Source organism: Asparagus officinalis, chromosome 9 (assembly GCF_001876935.1).
Source record: "Asparagus officinalis chromosome 9, Aspof.V1, whole genome shotgun sequence".
Lineage (NCBI taxonomy): Eukaryota > Viridiplantae > Streptophyta > Magnoliopsida > Asparagales > Asparagaceae > Asparagus > Asparagus officinalis.
The window spans coordinates 901,888-923,263 of record NC_033802.1 but is presented as its reverse complement, the minus strand read 5'-3'; the positions used below and the strand labels follow the sequence as shown (position 1 = coordinate 923,263).

General features: G+C 35.2%; 1 protein-coding gene across 1 annotated transcript; it reads left to right on the top strand.

The window, feature by feature from the left end:
• On the top strand, positions 11,173-12,798 carry LOC109824443 (uncharacterized membrane protein YuiD-like). Its single transcript, XM_020391040.1, has 2 exons — positions 11,173-11,379; positions 12,348-12,798. The coding sequence occupies exons 1-2, from the start codon at positions 11,228-11,230 to the stop codon at positions 12,631-12,633; spliced, it is 438 nt and encodes a 145-aa protein (XP_020246629.1). The 5' UTR covers positions 11,173-11,227; the 3' UTR covers positions 12,634-12,798.

Below are 21,376 nucleotides of genomic sequence, written 5' to 3'. Positions count from 1 at the left end.
TTGTTTAAAAAAATATAAACGAAACATACACCTGATGGATAACACGAGCATTACTATAACACATACCTAGATTAATATAACATATGCGTACATAAAATTATTTAGTTATTATCATTAATGTTTATTTTTTATCTTATTAAAAATCTATGTTGTTGTAAGGGCATTATTAGAAAATGAGATTTCATTCTCACTTGTGTACTAGTGATACCAAACATGGGAATGGGAATGAGATTTCCATTCTAGCTTCATTCTACGAACGCACCCAAACAAGAGAATGAGAATGACCATTCCATTCCCACATGCAATCCATTCCATTCCTTCTTCCATTCCATTCCCAAGTCTGTCCATTCCCGCGTACCAAACGAGGCGTAGCATATTTTAGATGTTGGAATGACCATTCCCTAGGAATGATCATTCCCACTATTTGTGGGAATGAGCATTCCAAGTGGGAAGATAAGGAATGGTCATTCTCATTCAAGTGAGAATCAAAAACTAGTTAGGTATTTTTCAATTATATCCATATTAATAATAAAGAATGTTTGGGTGAGGTGCTATGCAAGTGGGCACTTTTAGATTGACAATTTAGGCTAGTATATCATTTTGCTATTTTGAAACTTATTATTTTAGTTGGTATTGTTTTATGGATTTTTGCTATTATGAATTGAGTGATTTTGATACTTTATCAAATAAGTTAATTTATATATTTAAAACTGTGGATTGTGGATATCATTCTTTTTTTTTGGACCTATGAAAGATACGATAATCTTTTTTTTTTCTTTAATTTTTAAGACTAAGAAATAGCGAGTATTGTTTAAAAAATATAAACGAAACATACACCTGATGGATAACACGAGCATTAGTATAACACATACCTAGATTAATATAACATATGCGTATATAAAATTATTTAGTTATTATCATTAATGTTTATTTTTTATCTTATTAAAAATCTATGTTGTTGTAAGGGCATTATTAGAAAATGAGATTTCATTCTCACTTGTGTACTAGTGATACCAAACATGGGAATGGGAATGAGATTTCCATTCTAGCTTCATTCTACGAACGCACCCAAACAAGAGAATGAGAATGACCATTCCATTCCCACATGCAATCCATTCCATTCATTCTTCCATTCCATTCCCAAGTCTGTCCATTCCCACGTACCAAACGAGGCGTAAAACTATCATATTCTTTGCTGATATGGTTTGTGATAAGAAAAATTCTTCAGGGACCCAAAATATGGGACCAATAAAGGGGACAAGTGAGGTGTCCCCCTCTTATTGGATAATGAGTTGACAATCATTAATGATGGCCAACTCATTATCCAATAGGAGGGGGACACCTCACTTGTCCCCTTTATTGGTCCCATATTTTGGGTCCTTAAAGAATTTTTCAAATCATAATTCACCGGGTGTTCTTCTAAACAGTTACAGTTCTAAAATCATAATATTACAACAATAAACATGCAACAATATATATTTTTCTAGCGCGGTGCAACACGCAGGTGACATCTAGTTCCTCTACATACTACTCAAAGAGGTACATTTTTTTAGGTGAAAGAGGACAAGGTGCCCCATGCATTTCCGCTATCTCACTTAGTTTGAATTTGAAATATATGGGCCAAGTTTTCTTCTTTAGCAAGCTTTTGCTCTTCGTCATGTCTTTTGCGTTCATCTTTTTTATCCTTTTCCATAGAAAAGAAAACGCTTTGATTCTCCCTGCTCTCTTGTGCCTTCCAAACTAAAAGCAAGGGCGCTCCGAAGGAAATGAGCTTACACCAGCACACTCGAATCGTACCACTCTGGGCCTTGGATGTTCAACTTCATTTTTATCCTTCAATATTTTTAGGATAAAAAGTTCACTCTTATGAAACTTCTAATCATTATAAATCCGAAAACATGAAATGTACTTAAATTTTCAGGCTAAAAAACTGTATGAATAGGTAAAGGTCTTCACCTATCACCACCAACTAGTGTGCACCCCGTGCAAAGCACGGCTCGCTATTTTTTTAAGTATTGCATTTTGAACTTACTTTTCTCTAAGTTTTAAACTATTTAATTTGATTATTGTATGCTTAAAATTAGAAATCATATATCTACTGCTCTATACTTAAAAAGCAGGATCCAAGTTTTAAATTTGATTTAGAAACCATATCTACTTCTTTATATTTAGAGGACGATCCAAATTTTAATTTACTGTAGCATTGGATATCCTAATAAATAGCTTTAAGATGCCTTCTAAACTAAAATTGACAAAAAAATGTAATCATCCTAACATCGACTGCAAGTTGCATGATTAGAAATATGTAACGATTGAAAAAAAGAGAAATGTATATTACCATTAAGAGGTCAGTAAGAAAAAGGTTTGACCTGATAGTGATCACAATACTTGAGCAAGTAGTCATTGAAGATGAAATTCGTGTTTCAATTTTGCTAACACGGCATGATAATCCAATTTTGATATGAAACAATGTTCGAGGTCTTGATGAAAATTCATGGAGATTTAACTCAATAGAAAAAGAGCTTGTGCTTTAGTTAGGTCCTATTTATTTCATCTCATGTCAAAAATATAACTATAAAAGCTCATATTCTAGTCATGAAATCATATAAAGGGTGCTATGCCAGAATCTCAATGTAAACAAAACCAAAAATTAGATTTAGCTTGTATGAATGGTAGTTATATAATATAATTATATTTGCTTGACATTATTCAAACATTTTTTCATGCCGCATATAGACAATGACAAAGCTGAATAAGTAAACAGACACTATATTGAAAAATAGCTTAAGAAAAATTCTATGACTAAATACCTGAGTAAGTTCTCTGCATCAGTCAATTCATTAGTTGTAGCTAATAACTTCCGAGATGGCATCTCCGGTCCAATTACCCTGAAGGGGAAATTATTTTTCAGCAAATCATCTAATGAGTAATGACATCTCCAGAAATCTAAAGTTGAGATAAATTTTTAAGAATAAAACCACAATCAGATTGCTATAACTACTGATAGTGCCATCAATTCATTATATTCAAGAGATATAGGGTGCAAAGTATAAGAAAGCAACATTTAGTCAAATAGAGATCCATACAGAGTGATAGCAGTAATTCAACAACTTAGTGAAAAATTCAGAAAATAACGTAAAATGAGATGATGGTCACCTTCTTCTAGGAGGAGTTGCAGACTCATTCGTAGGGAGTGATTCCAGCACTCATGCAACATCAGCGTCAACTTCATTCTGCACGTGCTCTCCTTCAGATTTTGAGGATTGCTCTCTAATTGGTGAACTGGAATTGGGCAAATGCTCATCTCTTGCTTTCAGATGTGAGCATGATATTTGCCCAATAATGTCCAAGGTACAATGACCAAGTTCAGGCAGCAGAAAGACCCCACTTTCATTTCGCTTAAGCTTCAACGAAATGAAAAGCTTCTTCAATTGTATATGAAGGAATTTGAAGGCAAAGTCATCTCACCATAGTTATATGATGTTTAAACAAATGTTGATACTCATGCCTTAATTGTAACTGGGATTTTATTAGATTTGACTATTTTGTACATGATATTTACAATTTTGTACACGAAGGCAATAGACGGACAACACTATAAACTGCAACAAATCTATCATGTAAATACTTTCAACACAGCAAGAGTTAACTATTCTCTAGTTAAAAGTTAAATACTTCGACTATTAGAAACCCTATCGTTTGAAGGTAGAATTTTGTACACTATCGTCTGCAGTGAGAGCTAATTTTCTTAGATAATTAATAGATTTATTTAATCCAAATAAACATGTTAATTGAGTTATAACAAAATAGTCTGGAAAAAAGTGGATTAAGCTTTAATTGATAAGGCTGCACATACTAACAATTCATAAAACTTGTAAACTCTTCAATAGATATTCTCTCTTCATTAGCTTGGTTATATTTGAATTTCAAATAGATGGTAAAAGATATTTGAGGGGATGAAAATAATTATTTTAATCTTTATTTTTTGAATTAAACCGCTCAAATTGTACATGGTTGTATTTACACATTTTTTTCTAGCTATTGGAAAAAAACTGAATATAATGGAATATAATATTAAAAAGGGGGATGGAATATAATACCTAATAATTCTAAGATGCTTTTAATGTTGTTTGATCTCAATTTTATTTTTATACAAACTTATTCCTATAGCTAGCAACTATGAAGAACTTCAAATGAGTTGCATTTGGAAAATAGATACCTAATAATACTGTATGGTGCAAATATAACAATACTACTCCAACTCACATAATGGCCTAATAAAACAATATAGCAACAAAACTCTACATTCAATATAACATATATTCATGAGTTAGTCACTTGAGTGACAACCAATCATGAATTTTTTTGGAGTTATCTCTTGATGCATATTTTACTTCATCATACAAAATAATGCAAACTAACCTCTTAACTATATTGTGCCTCAAAGACAAACATTATAATATCGTATATTTATCATTAGGGGGAAAAAGAAACAAAGCCAGTAAAAAGAAGAGAAATAAGAGCAAAACCTAAAATAAAACAATTGCAGGCTTAAATGGGATCTTGGATTATTTAGACGTGGAAAGCATCAAACAAACTTATTTCTCACGACACTCGATTTATTCTAAAGGGCTGGTATTATCATGTAGTCAGCAATTATAAAGTTATAAATTGAATAATTTGATAAATTTGTATTACCTGTGAATTTCCTGGAGCATCGAAATATACAACTTCATAAATTGTTGCTTCTGAAGCCTTTATTGATTCTGGTTGAGTATCGAAGAAATTGACAGATGAAGTCACTAACTGCAAGTTGTTCTCACTGTGAGTATTCCTACATGTATAATCAATAAGTTATTATCAGTTATATAGACAATTCACAATTCAATAATTTGACATTATTTTTCACAAAGTGACAATAATGTATAGTGTAACCTTATCACATTTGTAGTAAGTTTTTGACTCTTGATTCCTCACTATTGAAGTACACTTTTGTTGTTGTCGTTGATGAAACCGTACTATAACCTATGTATCAATACATGCATACAAAGGTTAATGCATATTTATAGTTTTGAATGTTAAATATATAATAGACGTTGATTTAAATTTTACCTCTAAAGTTTTTTACTAAAACCCCAGTCACCACCATAACAACATTATTTGTATCATGATCTTTAAATTTGGAGTCAAAGTCGACTGCTAGTTTATTCCATAATGTGACCATACACTCGTTATCCATGTAAGAAACAATGATTCATGTTAATAATAATTATGTCTATGAACTTCGCATCAAGTTATAATACAATCTTACTCTTCATCTATTAGTTTAATAGACCTACATGTCGGCATTTTCCCAGATTTGTGTACTCTCTTATCGGATAGACTTCCTTCACAATCCCTGCAATGTCTTTGATAGTATATTCATAATAACTTAGTATTCATGTATTAGTAATTATAAAACAAATAAGCCCACTAATTAGTACCTCTTAGATAAGTATTATTATTTTTATGTAAGTATAGTTCACTGAAAGGAACAAAGTTAATTTTTTATGTTTAATTGTCCCTTGACAGTGAGTGTCATATGCAGTTGAATATCAAATTATTAGTATGATCAAATATGCAGTTGAATATCAGATAGTGCAAGAATATGGGAATTCAATTTCATGTTACTTTTAACAGTTAACATGATACTATATGCTTAAAAGGATATTGTGAACGGTGAAATAATCTGTACTTGAATGCTATCTATAAAAATTTATTTGCAGACTATACATGTGGCACTATTGTAAAATTTATTAGGTAACATTTATTAGGCACTGATGAAATAATATGTACTTCCTTATTACATGATTTACACCAGACATTTATTAGGTACTGTTGAAATAATCTATACTTCCTTATTACATGATCTATACCAGACATTTATTAGGTAACATTTATTAGGCACTAATTACATGAAGACTATACATGAGGCACTGTTGTGATCTATGTTTATATTGTCAAATGATTTACTCAATGTCAAGAAACTATTGCTAATGATTTTCCTTGTTTTGTAGGACATTGATATATATAAGCTTTGCAATCAGGCAACATGCAACATGCAACATGCAACATGACAACGGCAACATGACAAACTACTTGGATTTACTCAATGTCAGATTTCTTAATAAAGATGGCAAATAAGAGTGGAGATAATATCAAAGGCTAGACTTAAGAAGAGTTTTTCGAATTACCTAATGTAGTGAGAGCTAATTTTCTTGAGTGAATTATCAATGTAATGAATGTAATTGTATAATAGTGGGTACTTGGAGGGAGAAACATGAGTTTGGAGGGAGAATCGATGCATTCATTACCTTGGTTGTATTTGAATTTCAAACAAATGGTAAAAGACATTTGAGGAGGTGGAAATAATTATTTTAATTTTTAATTTTTGGATTAAACCGCTCAAATTGCACGTGGTTGTAAAATTATATTTCTATAATAATATAGGACAAAGTTAATTTGTCACATGATATAGTAATGAATGCTATTTTAGTTGTTTAGAGATGTGGTCATGACGGAGTGAAAAGAGCGTAGAAAGACAACATCCTTCACCAATTCTCATTTTCTATGAAAACGTGTCGAAGCAAACCCCAAAGGCAATCTCTAAGAAATACAATATTAAACAAAATGGCATTAACAAAATTTAAAGTTCAAGATAAATCCAATCTTAGCTACATTACTCCAACTAAAGTAAGCTATGACTTTTTAAAAAAATTAAATAAAAAAGAGAGTGAGAATTGCTTCTTAGCTTTCAAGAGATGCTTGTGTTAAGGCGTCCATTGAGCTCTCCACTAAAACATCCACGGTCTTATTAATAGACTTAATGTGCTTTCATTTCCATCAATCTGTGGTGGAGCAGTTGAAAAACATATTTAATGATGAAAAAGCTTTGCAAAAAGCAAGATAATGGCTGAAGTAAAATCAAAAGGAGAGTAAGAATTAAACCTTAAATTTGAAGAGCTGCTTAAGTTGGGATTGGGTCTCTCATTGAAATAGTAAGCAAACAAATCCTTGATTCCATTGTAGATCCTTGAATCTTACTGAAAACATGGACAAAAGTAAAAGATATTGGAGTCGTTGAAACTGTTGTCCTAGCTTCTGTAATTGCAAGAACAAAATAAACCAAAAGGATGTCAAATGGAAAAATAGAATACAAACTCTATAAATAACTCAAAATTGACTAATTTTAGAATAACAACACTCAAAAACAATTTTTCAGGTAACCAAGTGGAAAGTATACATTGCTTGAGAAGCTAAGTAAACTAATGGTTTCTCAAAGCTTGTCTTTGGTTCATTTGAAAGCAATTTGCACCCTTGCCATCCATATATAGTTGATTTTCAGAAGTTGATCCATCTGTCAAGTTCACTAAAGCACTTGAGGAGTCCATTAGGGGAATTTGATAATATGCCTATCTGATTTGGCGATGAATTAGAGTTGGCACCAATATTCCTTAGAATAGAATTGGCCGAATGTAGCAATGAATGTCCAGCTGCAAGTTATAGATAATTATAAGATTTATTTATTCCAAATAAACATGTTAATTGAGTTATAACAAAATAGTCTGGAAAAAAGTGGATTAAGCTTTAATTGATAAGGCTGCACATACTAACAATTCATAAAACTTGTAAACTCTTCAATAGATATTCTCTCTTGTAATGCATTTTTTTCTAACAGGAAAACTAAAAAATATTGTCTTACACTTACCATTTGAAATATCACTCATGGGTGTTCCTTGACTCATTCAAAGTTTGCACCCTCTTGTTGCATCTAATTCCTGTGGTTTCATTAAAAGCATCATTTGTGCCTGAATAAACAATAACAAAGTAGTAACATAACAGGACAACTTGGCATTAAGATGTAACGTAGATATGTAGTTTGGGGACTGAAATTGTTCTCCAATATCCTACAAAAAAAATTTAAGAGTAACATGTCTTAGTAGCTCTATTTTATACCTGCCCTTTTTTTAGAAATATAATTGTTACATTTAAAAAAAAGAATCAAAGTAGAATACTACCTAATTATTTTCAGAACTATAATCGTTGAATTTAAAACTAAAGGAGTCAAAGTTCAGTAAGCCTAATTTGAATTATAAGTGCTCAAGAAAGATTCTATAAGCTTCTAAAATTGTTCATGTTATATACTTAAGATAAGTCATTTTCCATAATTAACGAATACTAATACTCAAATGAGTTATTATGTTGAAGATAATACCTTTTCAGTTTTATCAAGCCGCTTCATAGATTTACTATAGTTTGGGGATTGCAGCTGTTCTCCATGGCCCTACCGAAAAAAAGTTAAGATTAAAATGTCTTAGTAGATCTTAAACATGCCTTTCATAAAACAGTTTTTGTTGCATTTAGAAATTAAGGAACTAAAGCTTAATAATACCTGTATTTTTTTTAGAACTATAATACGTTGGCACAACCACCTTCACATATTCATGACAATAGTCACACCTAAATTTTCCCCCATCAGGCTTTGCCTTCCTCTTACACTTATTGCAAGCATTCTAAAACCAATTATATTCTTTCTCAATGTATATAATAGTCGCCAACGTAACATAGATGCATATGCTAATTTTACTCATGGGTCATGATGTTTGGAATTAAACGATAACTTTTACCATAGTTTAGAAGTCATGCAATAACACTAATGGAAGCAAAAGATTCTGAAAAACTGCCATCAATGTCATTACTTTCAAACAGGACTACAGATTGAACATGAAAAAATACAGATTTAAAAATAAGTATTATTGTTCACTTTACCTCTCGAATTTCACGTAGCTCATCTAGATTCTTTCTTTCAGTCGATTGTAGGAAGTCATCAGAGATAGATTGTGATGCTTGGCTAGATATTTGACTTAGCATTTGTGATGACTCTCCTCTGTTATCGAGGCTGAACAAATTATTCTTAAGTAAATTTTTCGATTGAATATGATGTTCCTCTTGCATTTATTTACTGAAACTGTTTCAATACATCTCCCTTATTTTCTGAATTGTTATAGTTTAGGAACAGAAGGACCGGCTATTTTCTTAAAAAAGAAAGCATCCTAATTGCTAAAAAGTGAGCTTAGAATTTTCAAAAATAAAAAATAAAAAATAAAAATTACCTGCTCATACTTAGACTCAAGAGATAAGACCTGATCTATGGAGTCTAGTCCAGTTTCAGCAGCCATCTTTTGTACCTACAAACCATGAGACCAAAATTAAGCTATCTTTTCAAGTTTGTGAGTAAGATCAAAAGCTCAAAGAATAATTCGTAGCATAGTAAGTAATATAAAAAAAAATTCACGATCTTGGCATTGGGATCGATCTCGTGCTTCACCTTCCCCTTCTTCACGATCTTGGCCATCACATTCACCCTCCTCCCCCTCCTCAAATCAAAACTCATCGCTCTCGATCCCCCCAAAATCCTAAGAGGCACTCCGATCACTCCACTCCTCGAGCTCCGTAGGAGATTCGAGACCGAAGCCCTGGAGCCAGAGGAGAACGCCGCAAGCGAAGACATCTGGGGGGGAATCGAGCTTCGATCTGCGGGGGCTAAAAAAACCCTAGAAATGGGGATCTAATGAATAGAGACAGAGAGCGGCATTGGAGAAATCGAAGACTCCAAGCGGGGATTGCTGCTTCTGCTGCTGAGGACGACGATGATGATTTCTTGAGGCGTTTGAGCTTAGGTTTGGGGATCGGCGATTGTCTATACTCGGGGATCGGAAGGCAGAGATCGTTTGCGATGATTTCTTGAGGCGATTTTTTTATCTCTGACGAATGAGGGTCGGGGTGAGAATTATTGGGGGTGTTTTGAAATTTAAATTTTGAGCTGATACAGATATATGACAACAATGATTTGAAATTGGGGGAGATTCGAATTTCAAATTTTTAGCTGTGATTTAAAATTGTGGGAAATATGTCAGTGGAAGGAAGTGGGCTCCACAATCAATTACTGTTCAATTTACTGTAGCATGAACAGTGATTCTCTGGTTCTCCCTTTTGTATAAAGGAATAGATTCCAAATTAACAACACTCAAGTTTTTTTCCCCCTTTTCCAGTGACTCAGTTTTATTCTCTCCAGGTAAGAAATTTCTATTCATCCAAATTATGAATGCCTTCCAAGTTATATTTGTTTAATAACTGTAACATAAGTGCTAATTTCTTTTCATATTCAATCCTTCAAGTGTGTTACTTCTTCTAATATATGCTTAAACCAGTTTATCACATTTATTCACTTTTTTACGAAACCTTTGAAATCCAACCATGCAACGCTCATCTTTGCTTGCAATTTGAATGTCGGGTTATGAGATATTTGGATTTTGTGGTGTTTGGTTGGTAATTTTTTTTTTAAAGTATGAAGTTCAAGATGTTTATCTATAATACATCAAATAAATAGGATTATTGATAATGAACCTAAATATAGCTCCAAAATTTATCAAGGTAAGCAATTAAACTTGTGACCGTCTAATTTTCATGGTGCTTTAAAGAAGGAAATTTGGGCAAGTAACCTCACAAGCACGAAGGTTAATGAAGACTAACCAAAACCGAGAAGAAAAAATTGTGAATAATTACGAGCGAGATAAAATCATATTTAAGTCATTTGATGGACGGACATCAGAACATTTGGAATATGGGATATGGAATATGAAAAGTGTTCTGATATGATTTGTACTACGTGCTTCAAGCATATGGAGAATCTGGAGGGAATAAAAACATTGGCGTACAGACCAATTATCACGGTTAAAATCACGTTTTTCCTAGTTGATGAGCAATGTTTCTGATGCGACTTTTTCTTAATCTTTATGCATCGGATATGAGTCCTACAAATAATTATTGTCCTTTATTTGATCTATATGCATATGATTAACGACCCATATTAAGACGGAGCCTTTCATTTGAGTTTCATGATTTATTAGTTCCGTACAAACATGAACCTTCTGCGTACTTTACTAGAAACATTACGGAAACCTCTTTACTTATCCAATCCTTACACTTTTTCGGCACGTTCTTCTTCACTAATAACATACACAAAAATAGAATATCAAGAGGACTCAAAACCAATATTTACATTCGACAAGGACTTCCATGTAAATTTCGCAGGGGGCTCGAACGCGTACTATATAAAGCCCGGCACATCTCCAGGACCGCGAAAATAATCGCCATTTTTAGGTTTTAGAGAGAGAAAGTGAGGGAGATGAGAGGGCTCAACGATGGCGGAGCTTCTCCTTCGACGGATCCGGCGGCGTCTTCGTCCTATGGATCTCTCGCGATATTACAGAATTACCCTCTGATCTCAGCTTTCGCGGCCTTCGCCATTGCTCAGCTCATCAAGTTCTTCACTTCTTGGTAATTCCTTTCTCCTCTCGTTATACTGTACCAATTTGTTCATGAATCGAGGTATTGGTTGGAGAAATGGGTAAAGAAATGATCTTGAATTCATAGGTTAGGGCTTTGTCGTTCTTGCCGTCGTATTCGTTCAAGATATCTAAATATTATTAGGGTTTTTACATTCGTTGCCCCCAAAACAACAATATTTGCAAATTTGCCCTCTATGTCTAGATACTTGCTAATTTACACGAAATTCTGCAACGTTGAGTTAAAATACTCCGGAAGTTGACTTCTTTGTTAGTTTTCGGACGGTGGAAGTGGAAAGACTCGGGTAATCAACTAACGAATACCCAAGGAATGTTACTTAACATGAGTTTTAGGGTATGCTTTAACTCGATAAGGTACGATTGAGGGTGGTCAATTAGCAAATATCTAGATTTGAGTGGTGAATTTGCAGATATGGTTGATTTGTGGAGTGTTTAGGTAAAACCCCTTTCTGTTAATGTGGGGGTGTTGAGTGGCATGAGGATGCATTCTTGGATAGATTAATGTGAGTGGTGCATCTGTTATCTTGCAGTTTTGATGAATTTCTCATTAGTATTGTGAATATTCTTGTCAAGAATACGGGAAAATTTTGAACATATATCCCACAGAAAAAGAAAAAGAAAAGTGAACTAACTTATGTGACTTGATCCCATTTCTGTTCTGCGAATAATAGCTGCTGCTGTTCCAATTTCTAGCTTTTCATTTATCTTGCTTGAAACTGAGAGAGAAATGAGATTTCTGGGTTCTGAGTTTTCAACTTAAATTTCAAGTTGAAATCAAAGTTCCGTCTTTGTCTTAAGAGAATATTATATATGCAGAACATGTTTTCAGTCATGTTTATCTCGCTCTGAAGAAGTCAATTATATTTATGATAAAGAAATTAACATGCATGTATAATCCCTCGTTTCTCTAAGATTTTAATGCTTTCCCCTAACTTGCAGGTACAAGGAAAAACGTTGGGATGCAAAGCAACTTATCGGATCTGGTGGTATGCCATCATCCCATTCTGCGACAGTGACAGCGCTTGCTGTATCCATTGGGTTCCAAGATGGCTTTGGTGGCTCAATCTTTGCAACTTCAATGATATTAGCATGTGTTGTAAGTAATTCAACTTTTCTAACTGAACTACACTTATATGCACTGATCGGGTTTTTGATAAATCTGCAATATGTGTCCCCTTATTGCAGAGTTTTTTGTGTGAGAAAATATTGCAGAACCCCTATTTAGACCTATTATCTAGTTAACTTATGAGTCTATGTAAAAGTTGGCAATCGTGATATATTTTTGAGAACATGTCCATCATACAACACATATATTGATTCCTGCCATTTGTACCTGGCTAACTGCAGTTGAAAATACATCATAAAAGCAAACCCTTCACTTACAATTTGTAAAAGAAAATTGATGGTGTGACGTCACATATTGGACAAATTTTCATTATTTTCCATACATTTTTGTTGGTTTTCAGTTAAAATACGTACGAATAATTTTTATAAAATGTCCAGCTGCAAGTTATAGATAATTATAAGATTTATTTATTCCAAATAAACATGTTAATTGAGTTATAACAAAATAGTCTGGAAAAAAGTGGATTAAGCTGAATGTCCAGCTGCAAGTTATAGATAATTATAAGATTTATTTATTCCAAATAAACATGTTAATTGAGTTATAACAAAATAGTCTGGAAAAAAGTGGATTAAGCTTTAATTGATAAGGCTGCACATACTAACAATTCATAAAACTTGTAAACTCTTCAATAGATATTCTCTCTTGTAATGCATTTTTTTCTAACAGGAAAACTAAAAAATATTGTCTTACACTTACCATTTGAAATATCACTCATGGGTGTTCCTTGACTCATTCAAAGTTTGCACCCTCTTGTTGCATCTAATTCCTGTGGTTTCATTAAAAGCATCATTTGTGCCTGAATAAACAATAACAAAGTAGTAACATAACAGGACAACTTGGCATTAAGATGTAACGTAGATATGTAGTTTGGGGACTGAAATTGTTCTCCAATATCCTACAAAAAAAATTTAAGAGTAACATGTCTTAGTAGCTCTATTTTATACCTGCCCTTTTTTTAGAAATATAATTGTTACATTTAAAAAAAAAGAATCAAAGTAGAATACTACCTAATTATTTTCAGAACTATAATCGTTGAATTTAAAACTAAAGGAGTCAAAGTTCAGTAAGCCTAATTTGAATTATAAGTGCTCAAGAAAGATTCTATAAGCTTCTAAAATTGTTCATGTTATATACTTAAGATAAGTCATTTTCCATAATTAACGAATACTAATACTCAAATGAGTTATTATGTTGAAGATAATACCTTTTCAGTTTTATCAAGCTGCTTCATAGATTTACTATAGTTTGGGGATTGCAGCTGTTCTCCATGGCCCTACCGAAAAAAAGTTAAGATTAAAATGTCTTATAGATCTTTAAACATGCCTTTCAAAAAACAGTTTTTGTTGCATCAGTTTTTGTTGCATTTAGAAATTAAGGAACTAAAGCTTAATAATACCTGTATTTTTTTAGAACTATAATACGTTGGCACAACCACCTTCACATATTCATGACAATAGTCACACCTAAATTTTCCCCCATCAGGCTTTGCCTTCCTCTTACACTTATTGCAAGCATTCTAAAACCAATTATATTCTTTCTCAATGTATATAATAGTCGCCAACGTAACATAGATGCATATGCTAATTTTACTCATGGGTCATGATGTTTGGAATTAAACGATAACTTTTACCATAGTTTAGAAGTCATGCAATAACACTAATGGAAGCAAAAGATTCTGAAAAACTGCCATCAATGTCATTACTTTCAAACAGGACTACAGATTGAACATGAAAAAATACAGATTTAAAAATAAGTATTATTGTTCACTTTACCTCTCGAATTTCACGTAGCTCATCTAGATTCTTTCTTTCAGTCGATTGTAGGAAGTCATCAGAGATAGATTGTGATGCTTGGCTAGATATTTGACTTAGCATTTGTGATGACTCTCCTCTGTTATCGAGGCTGAACAAATTATTCTTAAGTAAATTTTTCGATTGAATATGATGTTCCTCTTGTATTTATTTACTGAAACTGCTTCAATACATCTCCCTTATTTTCTGAATTGTTATAGTTTAGGAACAGAAGGACCGGCTATTTTCTTAAAAAAGAAAGCATCCTAATTGCTAAAAAGTGAGCTTAGAATTTTCAAAAATAAAAAATAAAAAATAAAAATTACCTGCTCATACTTAGACTCAAGAGATAAGACCTGATCTATGGAGTCTAGTCCAGTTTCAGCAGCCATCTTTTGTACCTACAAACCATGAGACCAAAATTAAGCTATCTTTTCAAGTTTGTGAGTAAGATCAAAAGCTCAAAGAATAATTCGTAGCATAGTAAGTAATATAAAAAAAAATTCACGATCTTGGCATTGGGATCGATCTCGTGCTTCACCTTCCCCTTCTTCACGATCTTGGCCATCACATTCACCCTCCTCCCCCTCCTCAAATCAAAACTCATCGCTCTCGATCCCCCCAAAATCCTAAGAGGCACTCCGATCACTCCACTCCTCGAGCTCCGTAGGAGATTCGAGACCGAAGCCCTGGAGCCAGAGGAGAACGCCGCAAGCGAAGACATCTGGGGGGGAATCGAGCTTCGATCTGCGGGGGCTAAAAAAACCCTAGAAATGGGGATCTAATGAATAGAGACAGAGAGCGGCATTGGAGAAATCGAAGACTCCAAGCGGGGATTGCTGCTTCTGCTGCTGAGGACGACGATGATGATTTCTTGAGGCGTTTGAGCTTAGGTTTGGGGATCGGCGATTGTCTATACTCGGGGATCGGAAGGCAGAGATCGTTTGCGATGATTTCTTGAGGCGATTTTTTTATCTCTGACGAATGAGGGTCGGGGTGAGAATTATTGGGGGTGTTTTGAAATTTAAATTTTGAGCTGATACAGATATATGACAACAATGATTTGAAATTGGGGGAGATTCGAATTTCAAATTTTTAGCTGTGATTTAAAATTGTGGGAAATATGTCAGTGGAAGGAAGTGGGCTCCACAATCAATTCCTGTTCAATTTACTGTAGCATGAACAGTAATTCTATGGTTCTCCCTTTTGTATAAAGGAATAGATGAGGCATCATAACAAAAAGTACTTTGTTATGCTAATCTACAACATAATGCTAAATTGATATATAGTTGTCCCTAGGCTGTCCCCTCGTTGGCTCTGAATGCAGCTAACCTACTGAACCCTACTACTATTCCTAATAAGCTAATCAAAATATTCATCCAAAAATTTCTAATAGTAATGACAAAATGGATGCTGCCTAAGAGTTCTTCTGCGCATGTGTGCTATTAACAAAATCTGATTTTTTTTATCTCTTGTTTCTTGTAGAGAGGTTTGAAGGATCTCGTATATTAAATAAATTTTCAACATCAAGGGCCTCTTATCGAATAAAAGTTCACTTGCTAACTTATGGTTTGTGAATCTTTGTAATGTAGTAAAGTGAGATGTTAGTGTTTGATTTGCGCATGTACTTCAAAGATGTATCCATGTGAAATATGTACCTAATACTTTGATATTCAAGGGGTGTTTGGGAGGGTTTTTTTTTCCTTCCAAAGCTTATAAGTTATAATGGAATTTATAGTGACTTTTTGACTTTTATGCTAAAAATATTATAAAAAGTGTTTAAGTAGAGCAGTGATGTTTTTGATCAAACGTAACTTCTATTCGTTAGCTTATAAGGTTGTTTTTTTTTCAAAAGTTAGGGTATACCAAAAATTTAAAATAGAACTTATTTGATATTTTTTTATCAAATACATATGAAAAATATCAAAGGAGACTTAAAAGTTCGTGTTTCACAAAGTACCACCTAATTAAACCCCTAAAAATTAATGTTACATAGAGTAGAAGTGGAGAGATGGTATGTGATCAAAAGAATCAACGTTTTTTAATTTACAAAATCTCATTAGTGGATCTCAAGGAGCTTTGCTGCAGTGACTCAAAATATGAGACCAATAGAACGGACATATAATGTGTCTCCCTCCTATTGCATAATGAGCTGACCATCATTAATGATTACAAACTTATTATGCAATAGGAAGAGACACTTCACATGTCTTCCCTATTGTCTCTCCTGTTGGTCATCATTAATGATGGCCAGCTCATTATGCAATAGGAAGGAGACACCTCACATGTCCCCTCTGTTGGTCCCATATTTTGGGTCCCTATAGCAAAGCTCCTCATAGCCCAAACTAGGAGCGTAAACAAAAAAAAAACATTAGGGACCCAAAACATGGGACCCTACATGGGACATGTGAGGTGTCGTCTCCATGTCCCTGTAGGCGTCAAAAAATGCTTATAGACATCCAAACACCACTCAAGACAACATAGAAAAACAATATACATATCAACAGGCAACACATGGAAGCGCGGCAGACCAAGGCGCCGCGGCTAAGGCGCGGCAGACCAAGGCGCCGCGGCTAAGGCGCGGCAGACCAAGGCGCCGCGGCTAAGGCGCGGCAGACCAAGCAGCCTATGGTGTCGCGGTTGTTACAAGAGGATGATGCGGCAGTTATAAGGCAGTTATTCGATGATTTTTTGAAGCTCACTGTACTGCAGCCTATACTGCAGCGGCCAAAGAGGAAACACTTGGGTAGTTGTTTCGCCTCCGTTTCAACTGTGGTACACTGAGACCCCTATAAATACCTCCCTAAACACGAAGTAAAAGACAGAGAGCATTTTGGAGCAGAAGAGACTTGAGTCTTTGGTGATTTTGAGAAAGAAAGAGAGAATTTTCACCATTTGACAAACATCATTTGGTGAATCCTAGAGATCTAAGCTCAGACTTGATCTTTGGAAGAACGAACATCTTACATCGATAAGATATTTATTTTCAAATCTTTACTTCGATAAACGAAGGAGAGATCACTAAACAACCTCACGATCTACGAATCGGTGGTCCACGAACTAAAGCGTTCCCGGCACAGGCAAAGTCCCACAAAAGCAGGAGTTGATAAACAATTTCTGTGTTATTTTCTCGAGAGTTGTATTTTCTTTTACTTTCATTGTAATTCTTTGTAAACGATCGAAGTTTTAATGGAATCTGCAATGGAAACAGCTTTCGCTGAAAACAAACTGGCGACCACAGTGGGAGGTGAAAGTTTTAATGGAATCTCCAATTTTCCGGATATCACAACTTGTGAACGCTCCAAGTCATCCTTCGCCATCCCTAAGATAGCCAAGGCCTCCATTTGATCCACCCGACTTTGTTGCGTTTGAATCTCAAGTCCAGCCGAAGCCCGAGTGTCGTGCCATGCTTGTAGACGAGATTCCATCCAAATGGCTATGTACGTTGAGCTACCAGCAGTCTTCAACTCTTGTAACCGTCGGAATTCGCGCTCCAGCTGGTCCAAAGCGTCAACATGGCTAATCTGTAACAAAGATCAACAACACAGTCAGATCAAGAATCAAGATACATGAATCAGAGACTGAAAGGGAAATTGTGAATCTTTAATTGAAATTCTACAAAATGGAATTTTCCAATTAAGGGTCCAGTTAAACCTATACGACATTCTCGGTTCAAGTTAAAGGAAGATCAAATATATAAGCCAAGCAAATCAAGCGCCTCTCGCATAGTTCACATGCGCAATTGAGCATGAAAATCCAAGGGAAAATCAAGTTAAGTGTCGCGGAGTCAAATATGAGGCCTCGATCATGTCAACATACAGACTCACAAGTTCAACCATATGCAAGAGTTCAACCACATGTATAAATTCAAGGCATATAAAGTTCTCGACTATACACAAGTTTGGATTCAAGGAGTACAAGAGTTCAACCATACACGAGAGTTCGACCATATACAAGTTTGAGTTCAAGTCAAGTCCCGTCCTCACACATGTACAAACTCAAGGCGTATAAGGTTCTCAACCACATACAAGTACGAATTCGAGTCATTCGACTACAAGCCAAATTCAGAAACGAATCATTAGACCACATACGAGTTCGGATTCAAGTCATGCACAAAGTCAATTATATACAAGTGCTTGGCTATGTACAAAGTTTGAATTCAATCATACACATGAGTTCAATTATATACGAGTTCGAATTCAATCGTATACCATGTTCGACACGTGCAACCAAGTTCAGGGAATTCTCATTCAAATATATGCACAGGTCCAGTCAAGAAATTTCGGCCATGAATAGTAAAATTCGGCCAACAATGAGTTTTAGCTACCAATTTCAATTCTTGGCACAAATTAAAGAGTCAAACTCAAAAGAAAAATCAGCCACCATCAATATCCAAGACCAAATTTCGGTTCTTCCCAAGAATTCAAGAATTATGATTTCAATTATTAAGTCACACACACAACCAAAGCCAAAATTCGGCTATTACCCAAAGTACAACCAAATGTCAGTTCTCTTCCCCCCAAATTTCAGAAATTAGGGCTTCAATCATCAAAACCCATGGGTTCAAAATCAAGAAATCAAAACTGAAATCAAAGCCATGATGAGAGAGCATCCAAGGGGGCTGGGCATTTTCCAGAGAGATTAGAGCAGAGAGCCTTGAGTTTTGGTGAATTAGAGCAAGAGAGAGAGTCTTCCTTCTTCACAAACATCCTCAAGAAGTTTCTAGCGAGTCCTAGAGATCTAAGCTCAGACTTGATCTTTGGAAGAGTGAACATCTTACATCGATAAGATATTCGCTTCAAATTCTTACTTCGATAAACGAAGGAAGAATCATTAAACCCCTCACGGTTCAATCAGAATCTGTGATTTGGTGGTCCACGAGTCAAAGCGCTCCCGGCACAGGCAAAGATCCCACGCAAGCAGCGATCCAAACAACGATCCTGCGTTTGTTTCTAAAAAGTTGTGAAACAACTGCCCAAGTGTTTCCTCTTTGGCCGCGTCATCGTCTATGTCATCAAAGCGTTGACTTTGTTTTCAAGCTCTTTTTATTTGCGTGACACCTTATACTGTCGCGCTGTTGCCGCGGCAGTATACACTGCCGCGCACCTCCGATATAGTTTGCGGCCTCTCGGGTATCTTGGCTCTAACTTCCTCGTCCGATGTCGGAATGAGGTGATCCAAGATGCGTTGGAAAGCTATAGAAGAGCTCTACAACTTCCCATAGGCACATCACTCTTTTTATTTACGCGACACCTTATACTGTCGCGCTGTTGCCGCGACAGTGTACACTGCCGCGCACCTTCGATGTAGTTTGCGACCTCTCGGGTATTTTGGCTCTAACTTCCTCGTCCGATGTCGGAATGAGGTGATCCAAGATGCGTTGGAAAGCTATCGAAGAGATATACAAATTCCCATAGGCATATCACTCTGTTTGTGTGCACAACACCTTCCACTACCGCGCAAATGCGCGTCAGTGTTTCTTGTCGTGGGTGTTCATATTGTTCTTCTATGTTGTTTCACATGTTCCTTTGCTTCTTTTGGCTTTGGATGATTTCCTCTAACTTAGATAGGGATATATTCATATCTATAGGTATTTTTATACGTCTACAGTCCCATGATGCATTGTTCATAAACAGTGCATCATGGGACAATGAGCCGACATCTCACCTGTCTCACGTAGGGTCCCATGTTTTTTTTTTCACTATAACACCACCCGAGTAAATAATCATCATGCTATGAATCATTGCCTCTCAATAACTCATGTGTTATTAGGATGTCTTGCTAGATACTTGTTATTACTATTATTTTCAGTTTCCAAAAAAAATGTTATTAATGGGTGCCCAAATTTGAACTAATGTTTATATTTAGTTGAGAAGATCGTGTAGAAGGACCTGTGAATGGCTTCAACTCTTAACTTCTTTATCTTTTAGTCTACTCAGTGCTTTGTAGAATAGCTAAAATTCTTCCGGTGCTGCGTTTATCGCTTGACCGTTATCGAAGTCTTGAACTAAAACTGATGTTTTGATTTGTGAATTAGCTCTTGTCGTTGAACTGATGTTGAACTAGTTTTCTTCATTAGGAATTCATATCTGGATCGCAATTGAATCCCTCGAGATCATCCATTGGACTTTTTTTTTCTTAGCCTTATTTGGCAAAAATCATTGACGCGTTGATAGGCGTTAACACAGTTTATCCTCGTGTGTTTACTGGAGTCTACATAGTTTAAGCTCTTAATACGTTGGAGCATAGCGGTCCTGAGTGTCGAGGCTGTAGGACCAATTATTCAGGTCGGTTCATCTGCAGGTATGGATTTTATCCTGAGTTTGTCGAATACTCAAGTCACGAGACCAACTAATGAAGCTGGTGCGTCAGTGATTATCGCATTTATAGGATTTTTGGCAAACCCTCAGCCATCAACGGGTTTGATGAGCCTTTACCGATTACCGTTTGAATCGGGCTAGCATGCAGATTGTTTAAGTCCGTTCTGCATGTAACGTTGTGCTAAAAGAATAAACTCTCTTAGACTTGGTGCTATGATGTTGAATACATAGGCTTGGTCGTTTTCGCGGGAACGGACCACCCGACAACGCGTATTAGGCGTAGGCTTATCTCTAATAAGGGATCGAGATAAAGTCCCCCATGCATCAAACATGGATTTGGAAATGTTGATGGGTTACGTCTTTTTGGTGAAAAGATGAACCTAACACTGGAGAGGAAGAATTTTATATTCTATCTCCTGGTCTCTTTTTTGTTGGTAGAGATGAACCCGATGATGGAGAGGAAGAATTTTATATTCTATCTCCTGGTCTCTTTTTTGTTGGTAGAGATGAACCCGATGATGGAGAGGAAGAATTTTATATTCTATCTCCTGGTCTCTTGTTTGTTGGTAGAGATAAACCCGATGATGGAGAGGAAGAATTTTATATTCTATCTCCTGGTCTCTTGTTTGTTGGTAGAGATAAACCCAAAATCGGAGAGGAAGAATTTTATATTCTATCTCCTGGTCTCTTGTTTGTTGGTAGAGATAAACCCAAAATCGGAGAGGAAGAATT

What these genes read in the sequence shown, in the direction of transcription:
- LOC109824443 (XM_020391040.1), top strand. Translation starts at nt 11,228, where the DNA reads ATGAGAGGGCTCAACGATGGCGGAGCTTCTCCTTCGACGGATCCGGCG. An exon ending in ATCAAGTTCTTCACTTCTTG is followed by an intron (nt 11,380 to 12,347) that starts GTAATTCCTTTC and finishes CCTAACTTGCAG; the next exon opens with GTACAAGGAAAAACGTTGGG.